The sequence below is a fragment of the Mus caroli genome, unplaced genomic scaffold (genome assembly GCF_978045245.1).
Source record: "Mus caroli unplaced genomic scaffold, Mus_caroli_1 scaffold_20, whole genome shotgun sequence".
Classification (NCBI taxonomy): Eukaryota; Metazoa; Chordata; class Mammalia; order Rodentia; family Muridae; genus Mus; species Mus caroli.
Genome location: NW_028227275.1, coordinates 31,450,819 through 31,474,710, shown reverse-complemented (window position 1 = coordinate 31,474,710; position 23,892 = coordinate 31,450,819). Strand labels below are relative to the sequence as shown.

At 39.0% G+C, this 23,892-nt stretch overlaps 1 protein-coding gene across 1 annotated transcript in view; it reads left to right on the top strand.

Annotated features, from left to right (window-relative positions):
- The window catches only part of Ric1 (RIC1 partner of RAB6A GEF complex), an 85,886-nt gene that overhangs the window by 19,080 nt on the left and 42,914 nt on the right, over positions 1-23,892 (top strand). Inside the window, exons 3-4 of the mRNA XM_021151804.2 lie at positions 124-203; positions 22,162-22,269. Of these exons, the coding sequence (XP_021007463.1) occupies positions 124-203; positions 22,162-22,269 (188 nt within the window). The remainder of the gene's footprint in view (positions 1-123; positions 204-22,161; positions 22,270-23,892) is intronic.

Below are 23,892 nucleotides of genomic sequence, written 5' to 3'. Positions count from 1 at the left end.
ACATCATTTTGTATATATAAAGAGACTGTAATTCTCCAGAGGAGGAATTGTAGTCCTGTAAAATTAGAGCCTAAGATGATAGGTACAACATTCTAATTCATGGTTAATAAACTTCTCTTTCAGACAGCAAATGGCTACATCTTGTTTTTTCATATTACATCTTCAAGAGGGGATAAGTACCTTTATGAACCAGTGTATCCCAAGTAAGTTTATTCACTTTTATTCTTTTAATACATGGCTTGCATGCTTAATATTTTTTTAAAAATTGTACTTTGGGTTATCTAAAGTCATTAAGATGTTAAGTTGCCAACATTTCTAAAATGGTGCTTCAGAAATTACTAGTCTTTGAACTGCTGTGTTTTAAATTTAAGAAATATGTGGTTCAGTAAGTCAGGGTACACTGAGTAGACATACTCCAGTCAAGATGCTTTCTAATCTTCACTAGAATGCAGAGCTAAGAGATGAGATGAAGAGGGGACTCTTAGTCAATGACAGGCTCCTTTGCCTGTGTCTGCATATGCATGGGAAAAGACACACAGTTACTACCTCCTAATTCAACTTTGGGGGACATGGACTGTTGTTCCTTAAGTCTTTAAACTATCATTGTGCTTCACATCTCCTCCACAGAATGCTTCACTTTTAAATAAAACAACATATAATTTTAAAATGCATATTTTCTTTTGGGGGTAGTCTACCTATATGTCAGAAGTTTACTTGATGTTACATGAGAGATTGCTGCCAATATGATTAAGAGGAAACTGCTAAGAAGATTAAAAAAGCCATATATATATGTGTATATACATATATAATTTATATATTATAATATATCCATATATTGATATATAATATTAAACAATATGTTAAAATATATTCTAAAATATATATATTAAAATGACTTACTGAAGATGAATAAGCCCAGTTATGCAAAGAAAACCAGTGGTATGAAGTAAATGTGCCTAACACTGTACTACTATAAGGATTGTCCCAAATTCTAGTTGCACTGAGCTGTTTATAATTGTTTATATTAGACAAATACCACAGCATACCAGTTGTATTAGCATAATGTCCTGATTTCACATTTAGTTTGCACATTATTCGAGACCTATAGATAAATTTCTTCTAGTGTGAGCAATATTTCATTTTTAGTCCAGAAAGGTGGCTTAGCCAGGGAAGACCTAAGATCAGTCCTCAGAACCCACATAAAAGTGCCAGGCGTGGTGGCACGTGCTTGTTATCCTGGACTGGGGAAGTGGAAGCAGGCAGAGCTTGCTGGAGCTTGCTGGAGTTTACTTGCTGCCTAGCCAGCTTAGGCTACTTGGATCCTCTGCCCAACACACACTTTGACACACAAAAGATGGTGACATTTTGAATCTTTCTTTTTTATAAAGCAATTTCTGCCTAGCTTATTGTCCAGTTAACATCACTGAATTTTTCAGAATTCACATTGTCAGTAAAATAACTTAAGAAAAGTTTTATATAATAGAATAAGTGAAATATGATCTGTTTTCATGAACGAGGAACTGGAAAAAGCCAACTTGGAGTTCATGTACTGAGTGGGGTTGTTAGCCTTGGAGTTGAGCAGCGTGGTGGCTGGCTCAGCGTGGGTGTAGCTGGCTCTCTTAAATGAACCCAAGGATTTGCTCTTTTGTTTGTTTTGCTTTAAACATTTTAAATCTCAGCTTTTAATATGTTGTCTAGGTGCTTGGTTACTACCTGGTTTGTAGGGATTTCTTTTCTTTCTTTCTTTCTTTCTTTCTTTTTTTTTTTTTTTTTTTTTGAGAGAAATATAGCTAACCAATTGCAAAATAGCCTTTCAGTTGAAAAAATTGTTAGGGTTTGTGTTTCGGTGATAAAACACCATAATTAAAACTCCTCAGAGAGGAAAGGGTTTATTTCAGTTTTCATGTCCTAGTTATATTCCATCAGGAAGGGCAGTCAGGGCAGGAACTGGAGGCCTAAGAAGAGTGCTGATGACTGGCCTAGCCTCATGGTTGCTCAGCCTGTTTTCTTACACCGTGCAGGACCACCTGCCTACAGGTTGCACACCCATGATCAACTGTACCCTCCCACATCTGTAATCAACCATGAAAATGCCTGACAGGCTTGTCTACAGGCCAGACTGGTGAGGGCATTTCTGTAGCAAAGGGTCCGTCTTCCCAAATGACTCTAGCATGTCAACTTGGCATAAAGCTAACCAGCACACACTTCGTGTGGTATGTCACCTCTTTATGATCAGCATTTTCACATAGCTAAAACAACATTAAAGTGTGTGTAAGAATCAGAAAAAGAATCATCATGGATGACTACCAGTATGTCTGCTGTTAGATATGACAGGGAAAATGCATCCATGAACTCTCAACACTATAGCTGCCTAAGCTAGACTGGCATAATGACAATACCAGTTGACATGCCAAAGTAGATGGGGGAAGCCCGTAAGACCCCACCCTAGAGAGGAGCCACAGGAGGTCCGTGGGTGCTGGGAAGGGAGAATCAGTTTCTACAAGAACAATCTCCAGTGTAGGATTCCAGCCCCTGGTGCTCACCCAGCTCACGTGTACATACAAGATGTGCTAAACAGACACGATAGGGCACATGCGCACTAAGTGTGTGTTGCATATACACTATGGAACAGTAATCATTAAGAAGCTATGATTTTGGTGGGGGTGAAACATGGGAGGTGTTGGGGGAGGAGCAGGAGTGATATAAATTTAGCCATCTTGTATGAGTTTCTCAAAAACATGTTTTTAAAGTAAGCCCAAAAGAGAAACCTTAGAAAATAAAATACACATATAATCTTTTTATTTGCCAGAATACAACTTTTAGTAGCTACTCTATGAATTACTGGTACAAATACAGTTCTGTTGCCTAAGCCAGCCTGCTGTGTATTTGTGCATGCCAGTACTTTCTAGAGTTGCTTACGTTAGTAAGTTTTCTGAAGAAACTGTTTGTAAAATGGTATCAAAAGTGTAATTTCCTTCTAATTGATAGGAGTTGATGTTTAAAACCTGAAAAGTTGTGACCATATAGGGGTTGGGGGGGAGGGAGGACAGGGAGGGATGGTTCTGTCAGTGTTGTCATGAGTGCCATTGTAAGCACATCTGTGAAGATGTCTGGTATACAGACTGCTGCACACAAAACCCACCCATCATCCTAGCTCATGCTGTCACAGGTGAGAGCCAAGTCAGGTGGTGGCATAGTTCCCAGTCTGTAGTGCTTAGCCTCTGATACCACACTACTTCAGCCTTGTTTGTGCCTCATCCAGCAATCTACTACTTAAGATTTATCTGAGGAATAAGGAATAGAAAAAAGCAAATGAAAATGGTTTGTAATAGTCTGGAAGGTAGAGGCCGGCAGTTAACTGTCTCCTCTTCAGTTATGGAAGTAGCACTGTCTCTTGTTTCACCTCTCTCCATCTTAGAAGTCTATCACATGAACTTTATTTCTAGGGCATCTCGACTTTCCTGTATTACATGACAGCATCTTAACCTCAGACTGTCTGTCATTTTCCATTACAGCCCAACTGAGTACACGGCTCAGGTGTCGCTATGTTTAATAGCTTCCGCCTAGTGTTCCTACCGTTCCTGTCTATGCAGGGAGCCAATCTTCAACAACCATGGCAGTCTTACCCACTAACTCCTTTCATTTCAAATGTCACTTATTCTTTGATATTCTGTTTATCTTTTGTATCTTTACAAAATCCACCTTACATTAAGCTATGTCTTCATCTTTACCCAGACCAGTATGCAGACTGGCCATAGGCTTTAATGTTTTGTTTTACATTTTCAGATTTGCAGTGAAATTTGTGATGGAAACTTTGCCACAGATAAACCAGAAATAATTACATTTAGCTTTGAAATTCATTTAATTAACTATACTTGGATATGAGTTAGGAGATTTGAAATTTCTTGTAATTCTTATTTCTTCATAATGAAAATAATTTTAGCAAATTAGTTTTCATGCACTGTTTTTTGGGGGTTTTGTTATTGGAGGAGTTTAGTTTTTGTTTGTTTGTTTGGTTGGTTGGTTTTTGTTTTTTGAGACAGGGTCCTTGTGTAGCCCTGGATGTCTGGAATCCACTATGTAGAAGCAGCTAGCGTTCATATAGTCTTTCAGGAGCAAAGCTCTCCTCCTTCACTCATCTTTCCACCACAATTAACGTTGGTTTGTTTGATTTTGAGGTGAGGCTTCATTGTGTTGCCCAGGGTTGTGGGCTCAAATGATCCTCCCAGCTCAGCCTCTGAAGTGCTAAGAATACAAGCACATGCTACCATGTTCAACTTAAACGTTTTTTAAAAGATATATTTACTTACTTTATGTATATGAGTACACTGTAGCTGTCTTCAGACATACCAGAAGAGGGTATTAGATCCTATTACAGATGGTTGTGAGCCACCACGTGGTTGCTGGGAATTGGACTCAGGACCTCAGGAAGAGCAGTCAGTGCTCTTAACCGTCGAGCCATCTCTCCAGCCCCCTAAATTTAAACTTAAAAAACAAAACAAAACAGAACAGTTTTTTTGAGTCCAGTGTTTACTGGGTCCAAGGTCGTGGTTCAGTTCTTGAGTCTGCTTGCCTATCATGTACAAGGCCTTGGATTTGATAACCAGCTCTGCAAAAATTAAATAATAGTACTAAACTTTGGGATGTTTACTTAACTGATACTGAAGACATAGGTACTCAGTTCTCCACTGGAAAATACTCTTCCATAACAATCACTATCAGAGCTGTAACCTTATTTTGCATTACTTATTTCTTCCTAACACATTTCATCAGATATGTGAAACGTCTTACCAGTGTTGCTGTCTGTGAGTTAGTGCTGGTTGGAAAGAGAGGAAATTGAGATTAACAGTTGCTCTTATTAACTCTTTATCTCCAAAAATCCAGCAGGTTTTTTTTTGCAGAAGAAGACTACATTGTGGGCCGGAAATGTCCACTAACTCATATCGGATATAGAGGGCAAAGGAGACCAGAATTAGTTATGTACACTAAGTTTCCTCAAGATCCATTTACAGTCATGTATCATTGTAAGACAAGGACATGTCTGAGAAATGTGAGCACCTCACTGGTCAGAATGTTACAGAGTGTTCTCCTAAGAATACAGGTGCTATCGTGTATGGATCTACAGCTGCTACAGCCACAGTTACAACTTACACAGCATATTACTGTGCTGAAACTGTAAACAATTTGTGCCATTGTACAATGGTATTTGTGTATTTACACATATATAGAAATAGAAAAGGTATCTTTTTGCCTTTACATTGTTATGAGCACAGTTTTGATATCCAACACCAGGAACTTCACTTCCATACAACTGACAATCAGCAAGCTTGTTTATCTTAGCATCAGCACCACCACAAGGACCTGGTGAGTGTGTTAAGCTTCCTGTTAACAATGGCTGCAATATCACTAAGATATGGGAATTTCCCACCCTGTCTTAATTTTATGAGACTACTACTTTATATGAAATCCGTCCATTATTGAAACATTTTGGTGCACATTTTTGTGCCTTTTTTATTATTGCTAATACGTCATTGATGTTAGGTTTTGAGAGAGAAGATTTTAACTAATTTTTCTTCCTTCTAATAGATACCTTGTTTGGGATATAGATGGTAGTGGTCTTAATAATGTTTCTCTTTGAGCACCTCATAACCTTACATTGATTTCAGCATGCATCTGTAGATTTACATCTGTGACTTTTAGCTAAACTTTGTGTATATCATGTATCCATTTATGAATACATTGTAATTGTACTAGCATTTATTAGTAGGATGGGTTAAAATATTATTACTTAATTCAGAAACTCCTCTTGTAGCCACATCCAATGGTGCCATCTGAGTGCAGAGACTGATAGAATTATTAGATGATCTAAGCAGCTCGTAGAACCTCATGCTGTTGGTGTTACAGTCACTACTGCAGCTCGTAGAACCTCATGCTGTTGGTGTTACAGTCACTACTGCCACTAGCAGATTAACTCAGGAGGACTCTGTGCTCACTTGTAGTAGCTTTTGCCTTTTTTAGAAAAGTCTCTAGGAACTGTTGTAGCTGTTAGCTGCTAGGGATGTAGCAGTGGGGTGGGGACTGGGGCAATAAAGCAGCCTTACGTATATAGCTTGGTAATTATGACATTGTATGTTACACAGGCAAATAAAGCAGGGTTAGGGAATGAGGAGTGGACCACAGCTTGAAGGTGAATCCTCAGTCTCTTCACTGAGAAGTTAACGTGTAAAAGGACCCGAAGGAGTCTGTGGGACACAACATACACTTAGGGCAGTGACATTTGGGGATAAATGAGAAAATATGGTAAGTTGTAGGCCCTAACAGAATTTGTAAGTAGTCAGAAGGGATGTTTTGTGTAATTAAAAATGAAATACTATGCTGTGGTATTTTTTAAAGTAACGTAATCGCAGCTGAGTATAAAGCCAGTTCGTAGTCTTCTGTCCCGAGAACTAGCATGTCCCCTCCCTTTCATACATACAGTAGCCAGTCTCTGAAGGCCACTTCACTCATGCCTTCCATTGCCTCCTAGTTCCCAACAAGACTTTCTTAGTTTGAAATGTGAAAGCCTTTTCTGGATTACTATATCTTTTATAACTTACCTCTAAATGATTTAAACCTATAATTTGCTTGCCTTTTCCCTATATACAATTGCTTGTGGTTTTCTGTAGGTTTTAGGATTAGTTATGTTGCTTTTATTTTTTAATTCCATTTTGCTCATCTGATAAGTGGATCTAACACTGTCTATCCCATGAATTTGTCAGTGAGCTTAAACTGGCACTCCTTATAGTTCTTAAGCCGTGCTTCAGTGTTTTCTAGAGGTTTGGGTGGGGGTGTTTTGTTTCTGTGTTCCGTGTTCTCGCTACCTTTAACTGTAAGTATGTAAGTAGGTGACCTCTATGAGTAAATCAATGTAAGTGGTTCAGTGAGCTTCAACTTCGTGATGTTAAACCGTACCCGTTACCTCCTGTGGCTCACTGGAGAGTGCCAGGTAGTGCAGGTGAGCGAACTCTCGGGCCTGGCTCAGAGCTCAGGGCAGCCCTCTGCTTTATTCTAGTTTCTTCCAACACTTTTGTCCTCCATGAGCTCAAGAAGTCACTAATTCTCATAAACATTCCCATAGCACACTTGAAATTTTTATCCCAGCAATCAGTGATAGGTTTTAGTTGAAAAACTAGACTGTGAGAAGTGTAGTTTTAAAATGTGGATTTTGCTTTTTTAGATTGTAATCCAACTCTACTCGCCACTTGTCCTATATCTCTTGGGTAAATCAATACCCTCGTGTAGAAATCCTGGGTCATATCACATGTCCAGTAACTTTAGTTTGGATGCTGACATCGTCCTTAGTATGATCTACATACTATTACTATACATCTATGGTATAGTATAGTAGTCACCATACTAGTAATTATAGTCTTTGTGTTTTCCGTTTGAATAGTTTTCAGGGTTTTGTTGTTTTGGTTTGGTTTGGTTTGTTTTGGTTTGGTTTGGTTTTGGTTTTTTGAGACAGGGTTTCTCTGTATAGCCCTGGCTGTCCTGGAGTTCACTCTGTAGACCAGGCTGGCCTCGAACTCAGAAATCCACCTGCCTCTGCCTCCAGAGTGCTGGGATTAAAGGTGTGCAGTACCACGCCCGGCTAGTTTTCAGGTTTTGCAATAAAGAATGGTAAAGTTTGCTATGGGTGACAAGTTACTTGGAAAATATCCTGACAAATTTGCAGCTTGTTTGTTCGTATGCTCGTAGGGGTAGATTAAGCTTTTACTTTACCTTGTCTTCCAAGGTCTGTCTTCACTCGCTCCTCGGAGTGAGAGCCTTCCTCCAGGATGTCCAAAACCTTAGTGGTTTATTCTTAGTCTGGCTTTGGGGTCACATGGAAGAATGGCTTAATATCAAGTGTTGCAAAGAAGAATAGAGATTTCTAGAAGCCTTTGTCAGTGTAACTCCAGCATTTCTGTTATTCTGCTCCATACATTTGTCTCCCTGAGCAGTTCTCCCACTGCTCAGGGTGGGTTCTCCCACTGTATGTGGTCGCCTGGAAAGTGACTTTTGTTAGAAAACTTGTTTTTTTCTGTTTGTGACAAGTTCTCACTTTGTAGCCCAAGCTAGCCTTGCATTTCTTCTGCCTGCCTTTGGGTGACTGGAGTGTTTCATGTATTTTGTCCAGTTTTTGTGTTTGTTTTCTGGCTGAATAATTTGGAACCATTTACTCGATTAAAATCATAAGAGTGACTACCTACCTGTAGGATCATCAGTCAGTTTGAACAATTTTCAGTTATTTTCCACTGGAGTATATTTATTTAAGCACATGCAAATATTGTGCTTAAATATTTAAATATATTTAAATATGTAAATATATTCTATTTCATCAGGAACATTTTCATAAGTTATGGGCATATTGGTAAATAATTACAGTAGTATATCTCAGTAATGGCTATATTAAGTATGACTTAGCATGCATGAGGCCCTGTATTCATCCCTAGAAAGGAAACCAATCAAATTGTCTACAGCTGATGAAATGTGGGATGTAGAGAAAGAACACTGTCAGCTTCAGAGCTGGGGTTGAACAGGCAAAGCCTCTCAGTCCCAGAGCTTGTGAGACAGCCAGGACTCCCTAGATCAAAACCGGCACAGTCTTGACTCATCTTCCATTTGGGATTCATTCATGTCTGTTACTGTAACTGAGCAGTTAGCATATCCCTACTCTAACTTGTAAGGCATTTGTTATTAAATGGTACTCAAGAGGCCTCTGGTACTAATAACGAAGTAAAGTTAATGTCAGGGTCTGGAGGGCAGGGGTGTAGCAATGGTCGAGCACTCACAGACATGCACAAGGCCTTGCTTGGGATCCCTCAGCACCACAAAAAAGTAGTTTAAAGTCACACTAGTATTTCATGAGTGCTTGTGAGGAGAGGAGAGGTTCATAGGTTAAAAAAATATATAGTTGTTTGCTTGGGGAAAAAAAAAAAAGACAGGCCTGAAGTAAGTTCTGATGGAAAGAACACACTGTGTAGTTGATTGTACTGTACTGGTTTGTTTTCTTTTGCTTTGCTCTGTGACTCAGTCTCCCTGTGCAGCCCAGGCTGTTCTGGCACTCACAATCATAGGCATGGACCTCCACATCCGACTTTTAACTGAACTCTTGACACGAATGTCCTGTACCCCAAATCCACTGTACTATCTGCCTGGTTATTCTTTTCTTTAAGTAGTATTTAGTAGTATTTAAGATCCTGCACCTGAGAATTTGTTCAAACAGAAGCCTATTGGATATGTGTTGTAGCAGTTAACTGTACCATTGCTGTAGCCCTCCAGGGTGTATTTGATTGACATTAAAAGTGATCTCAGTTTTTTTCTACATAATATTATGGTACATTTGAAAATAGTGTATGCCTTAGTTAGGGTTTCCATTGCTGAGAAGAGATATCCTGATCACGGCATTTAATTGGGGCTGGGGTACAGGTTCAGAGGTTCAGTCCATTACCATCATGGGAGGATGCATGGCTGCGTCCAGGCAGACACAGTGCTGGAGAAGGAGCCAAGAGTTCTACATCTTGATCCGAAGATAGTCAGGAGAAGACTCTCCTCCAGGCAGCTAGTAGTAGGGTCTCTTAGGTCAACCTCACTGTGGCAAGGGTCACACCTCTGACAGGAGGACTCCCTATGGACCAAGCGTATTCAAAGCACCCCAGTGTAATTTTGAGTCTTAGGGAGCTTACTCCTGAAGGCAGTCACACACTTGAGCAGTGAGAGAGCTACGCCTCCCCGCATACTTTCTCAGTGTTCTTTGTTGACACGAATGCCAGAATTTTCAAGTGAGATTAGTTTCATTTGTTGCCTTCATTACGTGTGTCTTTGGCTTAACTCATAAGCAACCATTTGGATATGTGCAAGGGGGTGTGTTGTATTTCACATCAACTGCTTTTCAGTTTAGGTTCTTCTTTGACATAGAAGGGGCACTTTTAAATTACTCTTTGCCTTTAATAATTATTTATGTGTATAAAATGAGAAAAATAACAGTTAAATTCTACTAAATCGTACCCAGCATTGTTGTCTAGGTTGCCTTTTAAGTTGTTTACAGTGCCTCCACTGGACACTTAAGACTATTCATATGTGCTCAGAATAAAAGAGAATTCTTGTTAATTAAATATGAAGAGTTATAGTGAGCGCCACTCTGAAAAATAATAAATCTTACAGAAGCTATCTAAAAGTAGTTATTCTAAAACATGTGTCAAATTGGGTCACATCAAATATTAGCAATGACAATTTCGTTTCTTAAAATACATAATGCCTGAAAATGCAAAATAATTTGAAAATATGCATTTTTAGTATCATATTTTGCTTATTTATTCTATTGATACTTTTAAAATATGGTTAATATGGCATTAAAGTTTGGTTATATAGATATGTAACATTTTCTAAGATGTTCCATCCCACACACAAATAGTAAAGGCAGCTAAATGTCTCTAGATATATATGTTCTGTTTGGTTACTAGGTTTTTAACAAGTCTTGTGGAGATTATATTGTAAAGTGAAATTATCAAACTTCTCCTATCTTGAATGTTTGCAGTAATCTGAGGATTTTATCTGTCTTTGGTGTTTGTGTAGTTTGGTTGTGTTGAAGTCAGGGCAGTTTACTCAATAGACTTTTCAGACCAGGTCTTGGTGTGAGACTACAGCTGTCTTGAGCTCGTTCTTGGTGATTCTTTTGCCTTCATCTCCAGAGTGTGCTGATTTCATTCTGTGCTTTTGTTTCTGTTTTAAGACCTATAAAGAGATTTAAACAACTTTTTGTCTCCAGATGTGTACACTGCACTCCTGGCAGATGTATTTGTCTTTTTTTATACATTTATTTAATCGCCTTGTAGTTTAGTTTAAATGCAAAATGTAGCTTAAAAATAAATTTTAATTTGAAAGGTTAGTTTTTCTTGGTATACCAGTCATTCTTTTCTGGAGTTTCACTGAATCTTCACTCTGCAGATTTTGCACTAATGTTTATGGATGTGGTAGCTATCACACATATAATGTATTTTTAGTGGTAAAGCCAAGGTTCCTTTAACTATCTATTGATGTTTCAATTCAGAAGTATATAACTAATAAAATACAAAACTACTGGTAACATTAACAAACTAAAACTGTTGAAGCACATATACATATCCATCGAACTTGTGCAAAGATCACGTGTGTATCCAGTGTCGTCACTTAGTCACCCAAAATAAACAAGATTTGAGAAATGAGACTGCAGAAAGGATGCAGAGAAGCTAAAGGTAGTGCTGGCCTGTTGCTGAGATGCTTTTATCATTTGATTGTTTAAGACATCGAGTGTTAAGTAGTCCTTCTAAGAAGGACTGAAGCATCTACACTCTGGTCTTCCTTCTTGAGTTTCATGTGTTTTGCAAATTGTATCTTGGGTATTCTAACTTTCTGGGCTAATATCTGCTTATCAGTGAGTGAATATCATGTGTGTACATTTGTGATTGGGTTACCTCACTCAGGATGATACCCTCCAGATGCATCCATTTGCCTAAGAATTTCATGAATTCATTGTTTGTTTGTTTTTCTTTTTTTATTAGACATTTTCTTTATTTATATTTCAAATGCTATCCCAAAAGTTCCCTATACCCTCCCCCAGCCCTGCTCCCCTACCTACCCACTCCCACTTCTTGGCCTGGCGTTCCCCTATACTGGGACATATAAAGTTTGCAAGGGGCCTCTCTTCCCAATGATGGCCGACTAAGCCATCTTCTGCTACATATGCACCTAGAGACATGAGCACTGGGGGTACTGGTTAGTTCATATTGTTCCACCTATAGGGTTTCATACCCCTTCAGCTCCTTGGGTGCTTTCTCTAGCTTCTCCATTGGGGGCCCTGTGTTCCATCCAATAGATGACTGTGAGCATCCACTTCTATATTTGCCAGGCACTGGCATAGCCTCACTCGAGACAGCTATATCAGGGTCTCTTCAGCAAAATCTTGCTAGCATATGCAATAGTGTCTGGGTTTGGTGGCTGATTATGGGATGGATCCCCAGGTTGGGTAGTCTCTGGATGGTCCATCCTTTCGTCTTAGCTCCAAACTTTGTCTCTGTAACTCCTTTCATGGGTATTTTGTTCCCTATTCTAAGGAGGAATGAAGTATCCACACGTTGGTCTTCCCTCTTCTTGATTTTCTTGTGTTTTGCAAATTGTATATTGGATATTCTAAGTTTCTGCACTAATATCCACTTATCAGTGAGTGCATATTTAATGACTTCTTTTATGATTGGGTTATCTCACTAAGGATGATATCCTCCAGATACATCCATTTGCCCAAGAATTTCATAAATTCGTTGTTTTTAATAGCTGAGTAGTACTCCATTGTGTAAATGAACCACGCTTTCTGTATCCATTCCTCTGTTGAGGGACATCTGGGTTCTTTCCAGATTCTGGCTATTATAAATAAGGATGCTATGAACTTAGTGGAGCATGTGTACTTATTACCAGTTGGAACATCTTCTGGGTATATGCCCAGGAGAGGTATTGCTGGATCTTCTGGTAGTACTATGTCCAATTTTCTGAGGAACCTCCAGACTGACTTCCAGAGTGGTTGTACCAGCTTGCAATCCCACCAGCAATGGAGGAGTGATCCTCTTTCTCCACATCCTCTCCAGCATCTACTGCCACCTGAATTTTTGATCTTAGCCATTCTGACTGGTGTGAGGTGGATTTGCATTTCCCTGATGATTAAGGATGTTGAACATTTTTTCAGGTGCTTCTTAGCCATTCGGTATTCCTCAGTTGAGAATTCTTTTTTTAGTTCTGAATCCCATTTTTAATGTTTTTTTTTTTCTGCACTCTATCTTCTTGATTTTTTTTATATATATTGGATATTAGTCCCCTATCTGATTTAGGATTGGTAAAGATCCTTTCCCAATTTGTTGGTGGCCTTTTTGTCTTATTGACAGTGTCTTTGCCTTACAGAAGCTTTGTAATTTTATGAGGTCCCATTTGTTGATTCTCGATCTTACAGCACAAACTGTTGGTGTTATGTTCAGGAATTTTCCCCCTGTGCCCATATCTTCAAGGCTTTTCCCCACTTTCTACTCTCTAAGTTTCAGTGTCTCTGGTTTTATGTGGAGTTCCTTGATCCACTTAGACTTGAGCTTTGAGATAAGAATGGATCAATTCCTTTTCTTCTACATGCTAACCAAAAATTGACCATTTGTTGAAGATAGAGTCTTCTTTCCACTGGATGGTTTTAGCTCCTTTGTCAAAGATCAAGTGACCATAGGTGTGTGGGTTCATTTCTGGGTCTTCAATTCTATTCCATTGGTCTACCTGTCTGTTGCTGTACCAGTACCATGCAGTTTTTAATCACAATTGCTCTGTAGTACAGCTTGAGGTCAGGCATGGTGATTCCACCAGAGGTTCTTTTATCCTTGAGAAGAGTTTTTGCTATCCTAGGTTTTTTGTTATTCCAGATGAATTTGCAAATTGTCCTTTCTAACTCTGTGGAGAATTGAGTTGGAATTTTGATGGGGATTGCATTGAATCTGTAGATTGCTTTTGGCAAGATAGCCATTTTGACTATGTTAATCCTGCCAATCCATGAGCATAGATCTTTCCATCTTCTGAGATCATCTTCAATTTCTTTCTTCAGAGACTTCTTATCATATAGATCTTTCTCTTCCTTAGTTAGATTCACACCGAGGTACTTTATTTGTTATTGTTGTGAAAGGTGTTGTTTCCCTAATTTCTTTCTCAGCCTGTTTATCCTTTGTGTAGAGAAAGGCCATTGACTTGTTTGAGTTAATTTAATATCCAGCTACTTCACTGAAGCTGTTTATCAGGTTTAGGAGTTCCCTGGTGGAATTTTTAGGGTCACTTATATATACTATCATATCATCTGCAAATATTTTGACTTCTTCCTTTCCAATTTGTATCCCCTTGACCTCCTTTTGTTGTCTAATTGCTCTGGCTAAGACTTCAAGTACTATATTGAATAGGTAGGGAGAAAGTGGATAGCCTTGTCTAGTCTCTGATTTTAGTGGGATTGCTTCCAGCTTCTTACCATTTACTTTGATGTTGGCTACTGGTTTGCTGTATATTGCTTTTGTTCTGTTTAGGTATGGACCTTGAATTCCTGATCTTTCCAAGACTTTTATCATGAATGGATGTTGGATTTTGTCAAATGCTTTCTCAGCATCTAATGAGATGATCATGTGGTTTTTGTCTTTGAGTTTGTTTATATAGTGGATTATGTTGATGGATTTCCGTATACTAAACCATCCCTCATCCCTGGAATGAAGCCTACTTGATCATGGTGGATGATCTTTTGATGTTTTCTTGGATTCGGTTTTCGAGAATTTTATCGAGTATTTTTGCATCAATATTCATAAGGGAAATTGGTCTGAAGTTCTCTTTCCTTGTTGGGTCTTTATGTGGTTTAGGTATCAGAGTAATTGTGGATTCATAGAATGAGTTGGGTAGAGTACCTTCAGCTTCTATTTTGTGGAATAGTTTGAGGAGAATTGGAATTAGCTCTTCTTTGAAGGTCTGATAGAACTCTGCACTAAACCCATCTGGTCCTGGGCTTTTTTTTGGTTGGGAGACTATTAATGACTGCTTCTATTTCTTTAGGGGATATGGGACTATTTAGGTCATTAATCTGATCCTGATTTAACTTTGGTACCTGGCATCTGTCTAGGAAGTTGTGCATTTCGTCCAGGTTTTCTAGTTTTGTTGAGTATAGCCTTTTGTAGTAGGATCTGATGATGTTTTGGATTTCCTCAGGTTCTGTTGTTATGTCTCTTTTTTCATTTTTGACTTTGTTAATTAGGATACTGTCCCTGTGCCCTCTAGTTAGTCTGGCTAAGGGTTTATCAATATTGTTGATTTTTCTCAAAGAATCAGCTCCTCGTTTGGTTGATTCTTTGAATAGTTCTTTTTGTTTCCACTTGGTTGATTTCAGCCCTGAGTTTGATTATTTCCTGCTGTCTACTCCTCTTGGGTGAATTTGCTTCCTTTTGTTCTAGAGCTTTTAGGTGTGCTGTCAAGCTGCTAGTGTATGCTCTCTCTAGTTTCTTTTTGGAGGCACCCAGAGCTATGAGTTTTCCTCTTAGGAATGCTTTCATTGTGTCCCATAAGTTTGGGTCTGTTGTGGCTTCATTTTCATTAAACTCTAAAAAGTCTTTAATTTCTTTCTTTATTTCTTCCTTGACCAAGCTATCATTGAGTAGCGTGTTGTTCCGCTTCCACATGAATGTTGGCTTTCTATTATTTATGTTGTTATTGACGATCAGCCTTAGTCTGTGGTGGTCTGATAGGATGCATGGGATAATTTCAATATTTTTGTATCTGTTGGGGCCTGTTTTGTGACCAATTATATGGTCAGTTTTGGAGAAGGTACCATGAGGTGCTAAGAAGAAGGTTTATCCTTTTATTTTAAGATAAACTGTACAGTAGATATCTGTTAAATCCATTTGTTTCGTAACTTCTGTTAGTTTCAATGTGTCTGTTTAGTTTCTGTTTCCAGGATCTGTCCGTTGATGCGAGTGGGGTGTTGAAATCTCCCACTATTATTGTGTGAGGTGCAATGTGTGCTTTGAGCTTTACTATAGTTTCTTTAATGAATGTGGCTGCCCTTGCATTTGAATCATAGATATTTAGAATTGAGAATTCATCTTGGAAGATTTTATCTTTGATGAGTATGAAGAGCCCCTCCTTGTCTTTTTTGATAACTTTGGGTTCGAAGTCGATTTTATTCGATATTAGAATGGCTACACCAGCTTGTTTCTTCAGACCATTTGCTTGGAAAATTGTTTTCCAGCCTTTTACTCTGAGATAGTGTCTGCCTTTTTCCCTGAGGTGGGTTTCCTATAAGCAGCAAAAAGTTGGGTCCTGTTTATGTAGCCAGTCTGTTAGTCTATATGTTTTTATTGGGGAACTGAGTCTGTTGATATTAAGAGATATTAAGGAAAAGTAATTGTTGCTTCCTGTTATTTTTGTTGTTAAGAGTTGGGATTCTGTTCTTGCACCTGTCTTCTTTTAGGTTTGTTGAAGGATTACTTTCTTGCTTTTGCTAGGGTGTAGTTTCTGTCGTTGTGTTGGTGTTTTCCCTTTATTATCCTTTGGAGGGCTGGATTCGTGGCAAGATATTGTGTAAATTTGGTTTTATCATGGAATAGTTTGTTTTCTCCATCTATGGTAATCGAGAGTTTTGCTGGGTATAGTAGCCTGGACTGGCATTTGTGTTCTCTTAGTGTCTGTATAACATCTGTACAGGATCTTCTGGCTTTCATAGTCTCTGGTGAGAAGTCTGGTGTAATTCTAATAGGTCTGCCTTTATATGTTTCTTGACCTTTTTCCCTTACTGCTTTTAATATTCTGTCTTTATTTACTGCATTTGTTGTTCTGATTATTATGTGTAGGGAGGAATTTCTTTTCTGGTTCAGTCTATTTGGAGTTCTGTAGGTTTCTTGTATGCTCAAGGGCATCTCTTTCTTTAGGTTAGGGAAGTTTTCTTCTATAATTTTGCTGAAGATATTTCACTGGCCCTTTAAGTTGGGAATCTTCACTCTCTTCTATACCTATTATCCTTAGGTTTGGTCTTCTCATTGTGTCCTGAATTTCCTGGATGTTTTGGGTTAGGATCTTTTTGCATTTTGCATTTTCTTTGATTGTTGTGTCCATGCTCTCTATGGAATCTTCTGCACCTGAGATTCTCTCTTCCATCTCTTGTATTCTGTTGCTGATGCTCGCATCTATGATTCCTGATTTCTTTCCTAGGGTTTCTATCTCCAAAGTTGTCTCCCTTTTGGTTTTCTTCATTGTTTCTACTTCCATTTTTAGATCTTGGATGGTTTTGTTCAATTCCATCACCTGTTTAGTTGTGTTTTTCTGTAATTCTTTAAGGGATTTTTGTGTTTCTTCTTTAAGGTCTTCTACCTCTTTAGCAGTTTTTTCCTGTAATTCTTTAAGTGAGTTATTAATGCCCTTCTTAAAATCCTCTACCAGCATCTTGAGATTTGATTTTAAATCCAAATCTTGCTTTTTGGGTATATTGGGGTATCCAGGACTCTCTGTGGTGGGCGTACTGGGTTCTGATGATGCCCAGTGGTCTTGGTTTCTGTTAGTAAGATTCTTTCGTTTGCCTTTCGCCATCTGGTAATCTCTGGTGTTAGATGTTCTAGCTGTCTCTGGCTGGAGCTTGTTCCTCCTGTGGTTCTTTAGCCTCTGTCAGCATTACTGGGAGACCAACTCTCTCCTGAGTCCCATTGGTCAGAGCACTCTCTGCAGGCAAGCTCTCTTCTTGCAGAGAAGGTACACAGAAGTCTGGAGCTCAGATCCACCTCCTGATTCCTGGGGTCAGAGCTCTCCCTGGAGGCCAACTCTCCTCTGGCAGGGAAGGTGCCCAGGGGTCTGGAGCTCAGCTCTGTCTCCTGGCTGAGGATGAAGGCCCGAAGGGACCCTGTCCAAGAAGCTCTGTTGCTTTTGCCACCCATTTGCTCTCCTGCGTAGACTGGTCTCAATGATCCCAAGATTCTGGGTGTGCTAGGGCCTACCTTTGTCCTTTGACCCTGTAGCTGCTAGCACAAGACCCTCTGGGTTTTTTGGAACAGATGTTGCGTTCCATTCACCAGTGATCTCAAGATCCTGGGTGTGCTAGGGTGCCTGCAGGGTGGAGAGTCCTCTGGGGACCTTGGAACCCTCTACTGAGATCGGGCACCGGTGGGCGTGTTTTCTTCCTGATTACTGCTATCGTTTTCTTTGTTCTTCATTCATCATGTATCTTGATTCACTCGTGGTTTGTTCTCTTTGTCCATTGTAGCTAGTTTCTTAGTGATTATCTTGAATAGTTAACATTTTGCACATATAACTGCTTAGTCTGAATGAGTAACCATTGAACACCAGCGGTCCCAGACCAGACATTTTTTATTTGTCACCTTCTTATGGTGCTGTTGTCACAGAGATATGTTTACATTGTTTTATTCACCTGTTTTTCAAATCATACAGAAATAAATGCTTTTCTAAAGCAAAAGCGTATTTCCACCTTTAATGTTTTTTAACATGATTTTGAATTACTGTTTCCTATCTTCGTTCATCCCAAAAGGTTTCATTTAGTGTTTAGTGTTTCTTGCTTATCACAGATCCCTTAATTATTTTAGATCCCTAAACCTCTTACTTTCTCTGTCAGTTTTTTTAAAGAATACTTTGTCCAGATGTTTTGTTCTTCTTAACCTTTTTTCTTTCAGCTGTAAAGTATGTTATTCTAGTGCTTTTTGTCCTCCATAAGATCAGAAGAGGAAATGTCAGTTATGATGAGAATTCTTTATATGTGAGAGAGACACTTGGCACTTTCAGAATTCTCTTTGATAGTTCAAGTGTTACATATCTCTGTTTCAGTCTTTTCATATGTTTCTGACTTGAAGTTTGTTAAGTTCCCTAGATGTTTATATTTATATATCAATCAAATTTTTAAAATGTTCTATTGCTTTCTCAAATATTCTTTCTGCAGAAGTTTTCTTTCCTTGCCTTTGGACTCTTCTAATGCACATGTTGGTCTGCATGTACTTATAGAAGTTCTATTGCTTTGAAAGTTTAGAACTGACTACAAAGTAAAGAAAAAAGTAGGGGCTCTAATATTGATGGGGGAGGGATGGAGATAAAATCTGTGAGTAAAACTGCCACTGAGATTGAGAGGCCTATTGCTCAGGCTAGACCACTTACATGCACAAGGCTGGACCACACTCTGGAAGAGGAGTTACCATTTTCTTTAGAGGTGTTGCCATTAACAGATGTGTTTATTATTCCAATAGATAACCCCTCTAGTGTACAGGCAAGCACCTAGAACTTTTCTGGCAGGCATGGTGAGAACAGGAAGGGACGTGTTGGGAAGATGAAGCTTTGCAGTGGAAGGGAAGGTGTGCAGCTGTAATGCATTGGGGAGTAAATCCCAGTTCAATCCAATAGTGAATCCATCCTGCATTAAGGAAAGAACTAAGAAGCACTTCTCCTTGGAGTCATGTAACTAAGAGCGAGTCCAGACTTGCATTTTCTGCTGCATCTTTCCTCTGTCTGTCTGTCTTATGAGTCTGAGTCTGTGCCTGAATGCTGTCTTGGGACTTTGTTTTGAACCTGTTTGTCCCTATGTTTCACTCTGTGTGTGTCCTAATGTGTACCTGTCTGATGTGTATGACTGTGTGGTATCTGTCTGTCTGTGAGCAGTATGACTGTCCATAATAATGGACTTTTCTCTGTTTATTGAACAGCATTGAAAATATCACATGGAGAAGGAATGGGATACTTTACAGATATCTTTAATGGAGTTTTAAAAGCATTAGGCCACTGATTTCAACTGACCCCCTACTGACCAGATAGCAAATGTCATTGTTTATCAACCAGTAACCATAAATGGTTGCTTTCAACCTTTATGGTAAGTTTTAGGAAGTTGCTTTCAACTTCTGTATCTGCTGCTTTCAGCAAAGATACACCTGCAATATCTAGGTCAAGGGCATGGAACAGTACCTGATGTAAGAATGTAGCTATGCAATAGCTTAAGTTATACAAGTTCAATACATAGGCAATCCAAGACAAGTAAGGATGGTTGTTCAGTTGTTCTCTTAAAGGCAGGTAAAATAAATAGACTCTGAGTAAACAGTAGGCTGGCAGTCTTAACTCTTAGGTGATATCAGGATAGATTATTAACTTGGGCTGTGAGGAGAAATTCTAGTCTTTTAGAATGTTTGAGATATTCTCAGAATATTATATCACCAGAAGAAAGAACATAGAAAAGGGCAATGTAAGCAGGGCGTGGTGGCGCACGCCTTTAATCCCAGCACTCGGGAGGCAGAGGCAGGCGGATTTCTGAGTTCGAGGCCAGCCTGGTCTACAAAGTGAGTTCCAGGACAGCCAGGGCTATACAGAGAAACCCTGTCTCGAAAAAACAAAAAACAAAAAACAACAAAAAAAAGAAAAGGGCAATGTTTTAAAAATGACCAAATTTTAATTTATATACACATGAAATTATCAAAAACAAAAATGTACTCAGACACAGTAACATAAAATTGTAATATTGGCATTTTGAGAGGTGGAGACATAATAGTCACAGGTTTGAAACTGTCATGGGTTTCATAGTGAGATCACCTCAACTCACTCTCTCTCTCTATCTCTCTCTCTCTCTCACACACACACACACTCAGGAGAGGGGCAAAGCTTTTGAGATACAAAGGTAAAAAATTACTCTGAGGGCTGGAGAGATGGCTCTGCAGTTAAGAGCACTGACTGCTCTTCCAGAGCTCCTGAGTTCAATTCCCAGCAACCAGATGCTGGCTCACAACCATATGTGATGGGATCAGATGCCCTTTTCTGGTGTGTCTGAGGACAGCTATAGTACATAAATAAATATTTTTTTAAAACGTTAAAAAATTGCTTTGAGCATGTGTGACATGATTTTTCTTACATACAAGAGAAAACTATAGCATTCATTCGCTCAGGTTCCCACCATGACTGTCTCTGAAGTGCATAGTTGTAAAGGGACCGGCCTTTTAGGAGTCTTCATTTTATTTAACTCGGGGCTTTCTCTAAGGTTGGCTTGTTATCAGAATCTCCAAAGACTACATTCTTTTTCCTGAGTCTTCCAGCACTATTTTAAGTTTAAGTACTACTTTTTAAGGTAAAATTAGCTTTAAAAACACTTAGACTTTGAGAATGTCCTCCGACAGTGGCCACAGAATGCATGATTACCACTTCCAATGTGACTCTGGTAAATTAGTCTCTCATTTTCTTTTTAAAGATCGTTGTTACATTAACCTTAATGGTTGAGTATCAACCTGCTTAGCCTGTCAGACATAGAAAGACGCAAATATTCCTGGGTACTACAGCAGCAAGATGACAATACACTACCATCTAGCTTATGGGGGGGGGGGGGAGGAGAAAAGAAAAAAAATCCACAAACAAAAAGGAAGCAAAACAGGTTTCCGAGCAGCAAAGTAAAGTGATTTTCACAGACATTAGAAACTTCAAAAACTGTTGTAGTATTAACAAATTGAATTGCAGGATGGCAGATGATTAGAAAGAGAAGTGGTGTGATATCAGCGGGACAGCTGTTGTCAAAATTGATAGCTGCCACAAAAGATACTGTGTTGGTTAGGTTTATGTCAACTTGGCACAAGCTAGAGTCATCTTGGAAGGAGGGCTCTCAGTTGAAAGAATGCCTCGGAAGAGTGGTCTGTAGGCAAATCTGTGTAGAGATTTTTTTTGGTTAATGATCGATGTGAAAGAGCCCAGCCTATTGTAGCTGGTACATAAGAAAGTAGGCGGAACAAGACATGAGAAAGCCAATATGCAGCCTTCCTTCATGGCCTCTGCATTAGTTCCTGCTTCCAGGTTCCTGCCCTGGGTTCCTTCCCTGCCTCTCTTCAATGGTGGACTGTGATGTGGAAGCATAAGCAAAGTAAACCCTTTCTTCCCCAAGCTGCTTTAGGTCACGGTCTTTATCATAGCAATAAAAACCCTGAGACAGATACACAACTCTCAGCTCCCTACACAGGCGAAGAATTGTAGTCTGCTGATAGCATGTGGAGATGAGGAATTCAAGACAGTTCTGTAGTCCTTTTAGGAGGTGTGTGCTCAGTTTCCTGCCATGGATCTACCTATTCTTGTGCGGCCACTAATCACCATGCATTTAAATACACGCACCATTTTGTTATTTAGTGCCAAGTCATTTATGAAATAACCAAGTACATCCCTGAATCTGACACTAATCCTGAAAAAAACCCACAGACTAGGAATCAAAGATAAAAATGAACAGTTTGGACCATATACTACTGCGTATGGAATGATACATTGCTTCTTTTATTTTCCTAGCTAGGAAAGCACTCTTAGTCATTTTAAACAAAATTGGTTCTCTTGAGAGTTCAACTTAATTCTCCCCTTTTCTCCCTTCCTCCTTTCCTCCATCTGCTTTTTACCCTCAGCCCCCCAACACAAGTTAAATTACTCAAGCTTCCATATATCTAGTTGGTATATAAATGTATCTACTGTGATAGAATTCAAGTTTGACTTTCATTTTTAAATCTATAGAATGAGCACCTGGTCTGTAACTTGGTAATATTTATTTAATTGAGTGCATATTAGGTACAGATTGGGGAAAAAAGAAATATCTCTGTCTTAACCTTGTGCTATTTCTCTTAGAGGAAGTCCACAAATGAAGGGGATACCTCATTTTAAGGAAGAACATTGTGCCCCAGCATTGAATTTAGAAATGAAGAAAATACTGGATTTGCAAGCACCCATCATGAGGTATGGTATGCTGGTTAAGTTTGAGATTTTCTGACCACAAAAGACCATGTATGTTGTTGGTTAAATCATATGACAAACAAGAAAATTGTTTGTAATTCAAAATGTATAAATTAATTGTTTGATTGTATGGAATGATAACATACTAAAAGATTCAAATAAAATCATGTATGTAGAGGAAAAGAGGGAGCTGTCGCTTTCTGTAGAAATAGAGTAGATGTCGTGTGACAAGGCAGTAAGAAATACTAAAGCACAGAACTCTATTCTCAATGGTTTTTTTTTTCAGTTTCACTTTACTATCTTAAGCGCTTCATGGCTGGCCTTTTATTTATTACCATCCTTCCCTCTGCATACATGATTTTTGTGAACAGTACACAGCTGTGAAAACAAAGGAGGCCCACTCTTTAAGAGACTCTCCAGATGCACTGTCGGTTAAAGAGCAAGGTGTGTACAGTGGTAAGAATGCTTGGTCTTAAATGGTACTGGAAGTTGGTTGTTCTAGAAGAGTCCATAGCTAGTGGGACAGGTTTAGGGAAAAGGTTTTTTTTATTAGGTACCTTTCAGACGTATTAAGCCATAGGACCAGGAAGATGGCTCTGTAGGTAAAAGTGCTTGCTTCCAAACCTAATGAGTTACTTCCCCAGTGCCCACGTGGTGGTAGGAATGAAGAATTGATTCCCAAGGTTGGCCTCTGCCCTTAAAACATGCACCGTGGCATGTCTAAGCACACACACCCCAGATAAATAAATAAAAGTGTAACAATTTTAAAAACAAAAAGACTGAGCATATGACCGTAGTATGGAGCTATTGGACTATATATAAATGAAATTCCAACTTTTTAAAAGACCTCTCTGATTTATAGTTCAAACGAAGGGCATCTTTCACCGTTTTGTTGTTGTTTGTTAAATCACCACTCACCAGAACAAATAGCAGAGTTGACATTTGAGGGGTGAGCTGTTGTCATTCCCTCGTGTAGTCTGTGCTCTTATCCTTTAGTCTCCGTTACTTGCTTAAATGAGATTAAACTGAAACATTTTAGTTTAGTATATTCACTGTGTTGATCAAAGGTTACTGATCACTTCAGATTTTATTTGCTCATGATAAAAGCCTTTTTAAAGAATGTAACTTGAAGTAGCTCAGTGTGTAAGAGTGTTTGCCTCAGACACATGATACCCAAGTACAAATACTCTACCCCACATAAAAATATGTGTGTAGTCACAGCCAAGCCTGTAACTCTAGTGCTGACGTGGGCAGAAGGACTGCTGGCTGCCAGCCTAGCTCCAGTTGAGTGGAAGACCCTTTCTCAGGGGAGTGAGGTACAGTGTGATAGAGCAGTATACTCCTTGGCCGCCATATGTGTAAACATAGATGTGCATACACCACACACACACACACACACACACACACACACAAAATTAAAGTAAAATTTTAGAAGACTTGATGTGGAAGGAATTTTGAATGTATGTGGGCACCAAACAAGGCAGGACAATACAACTTGGTTTTATGGCTCCACCTGGTGGTAAAGCAGTGTAGCACATGGAAACAGGATAGAAAGTCTTTACAAAAAGAATGTCTGGACCGGGAGGGGACTCAATAGTAGAGCCTGTTTTCACCATGCTCCTGGCC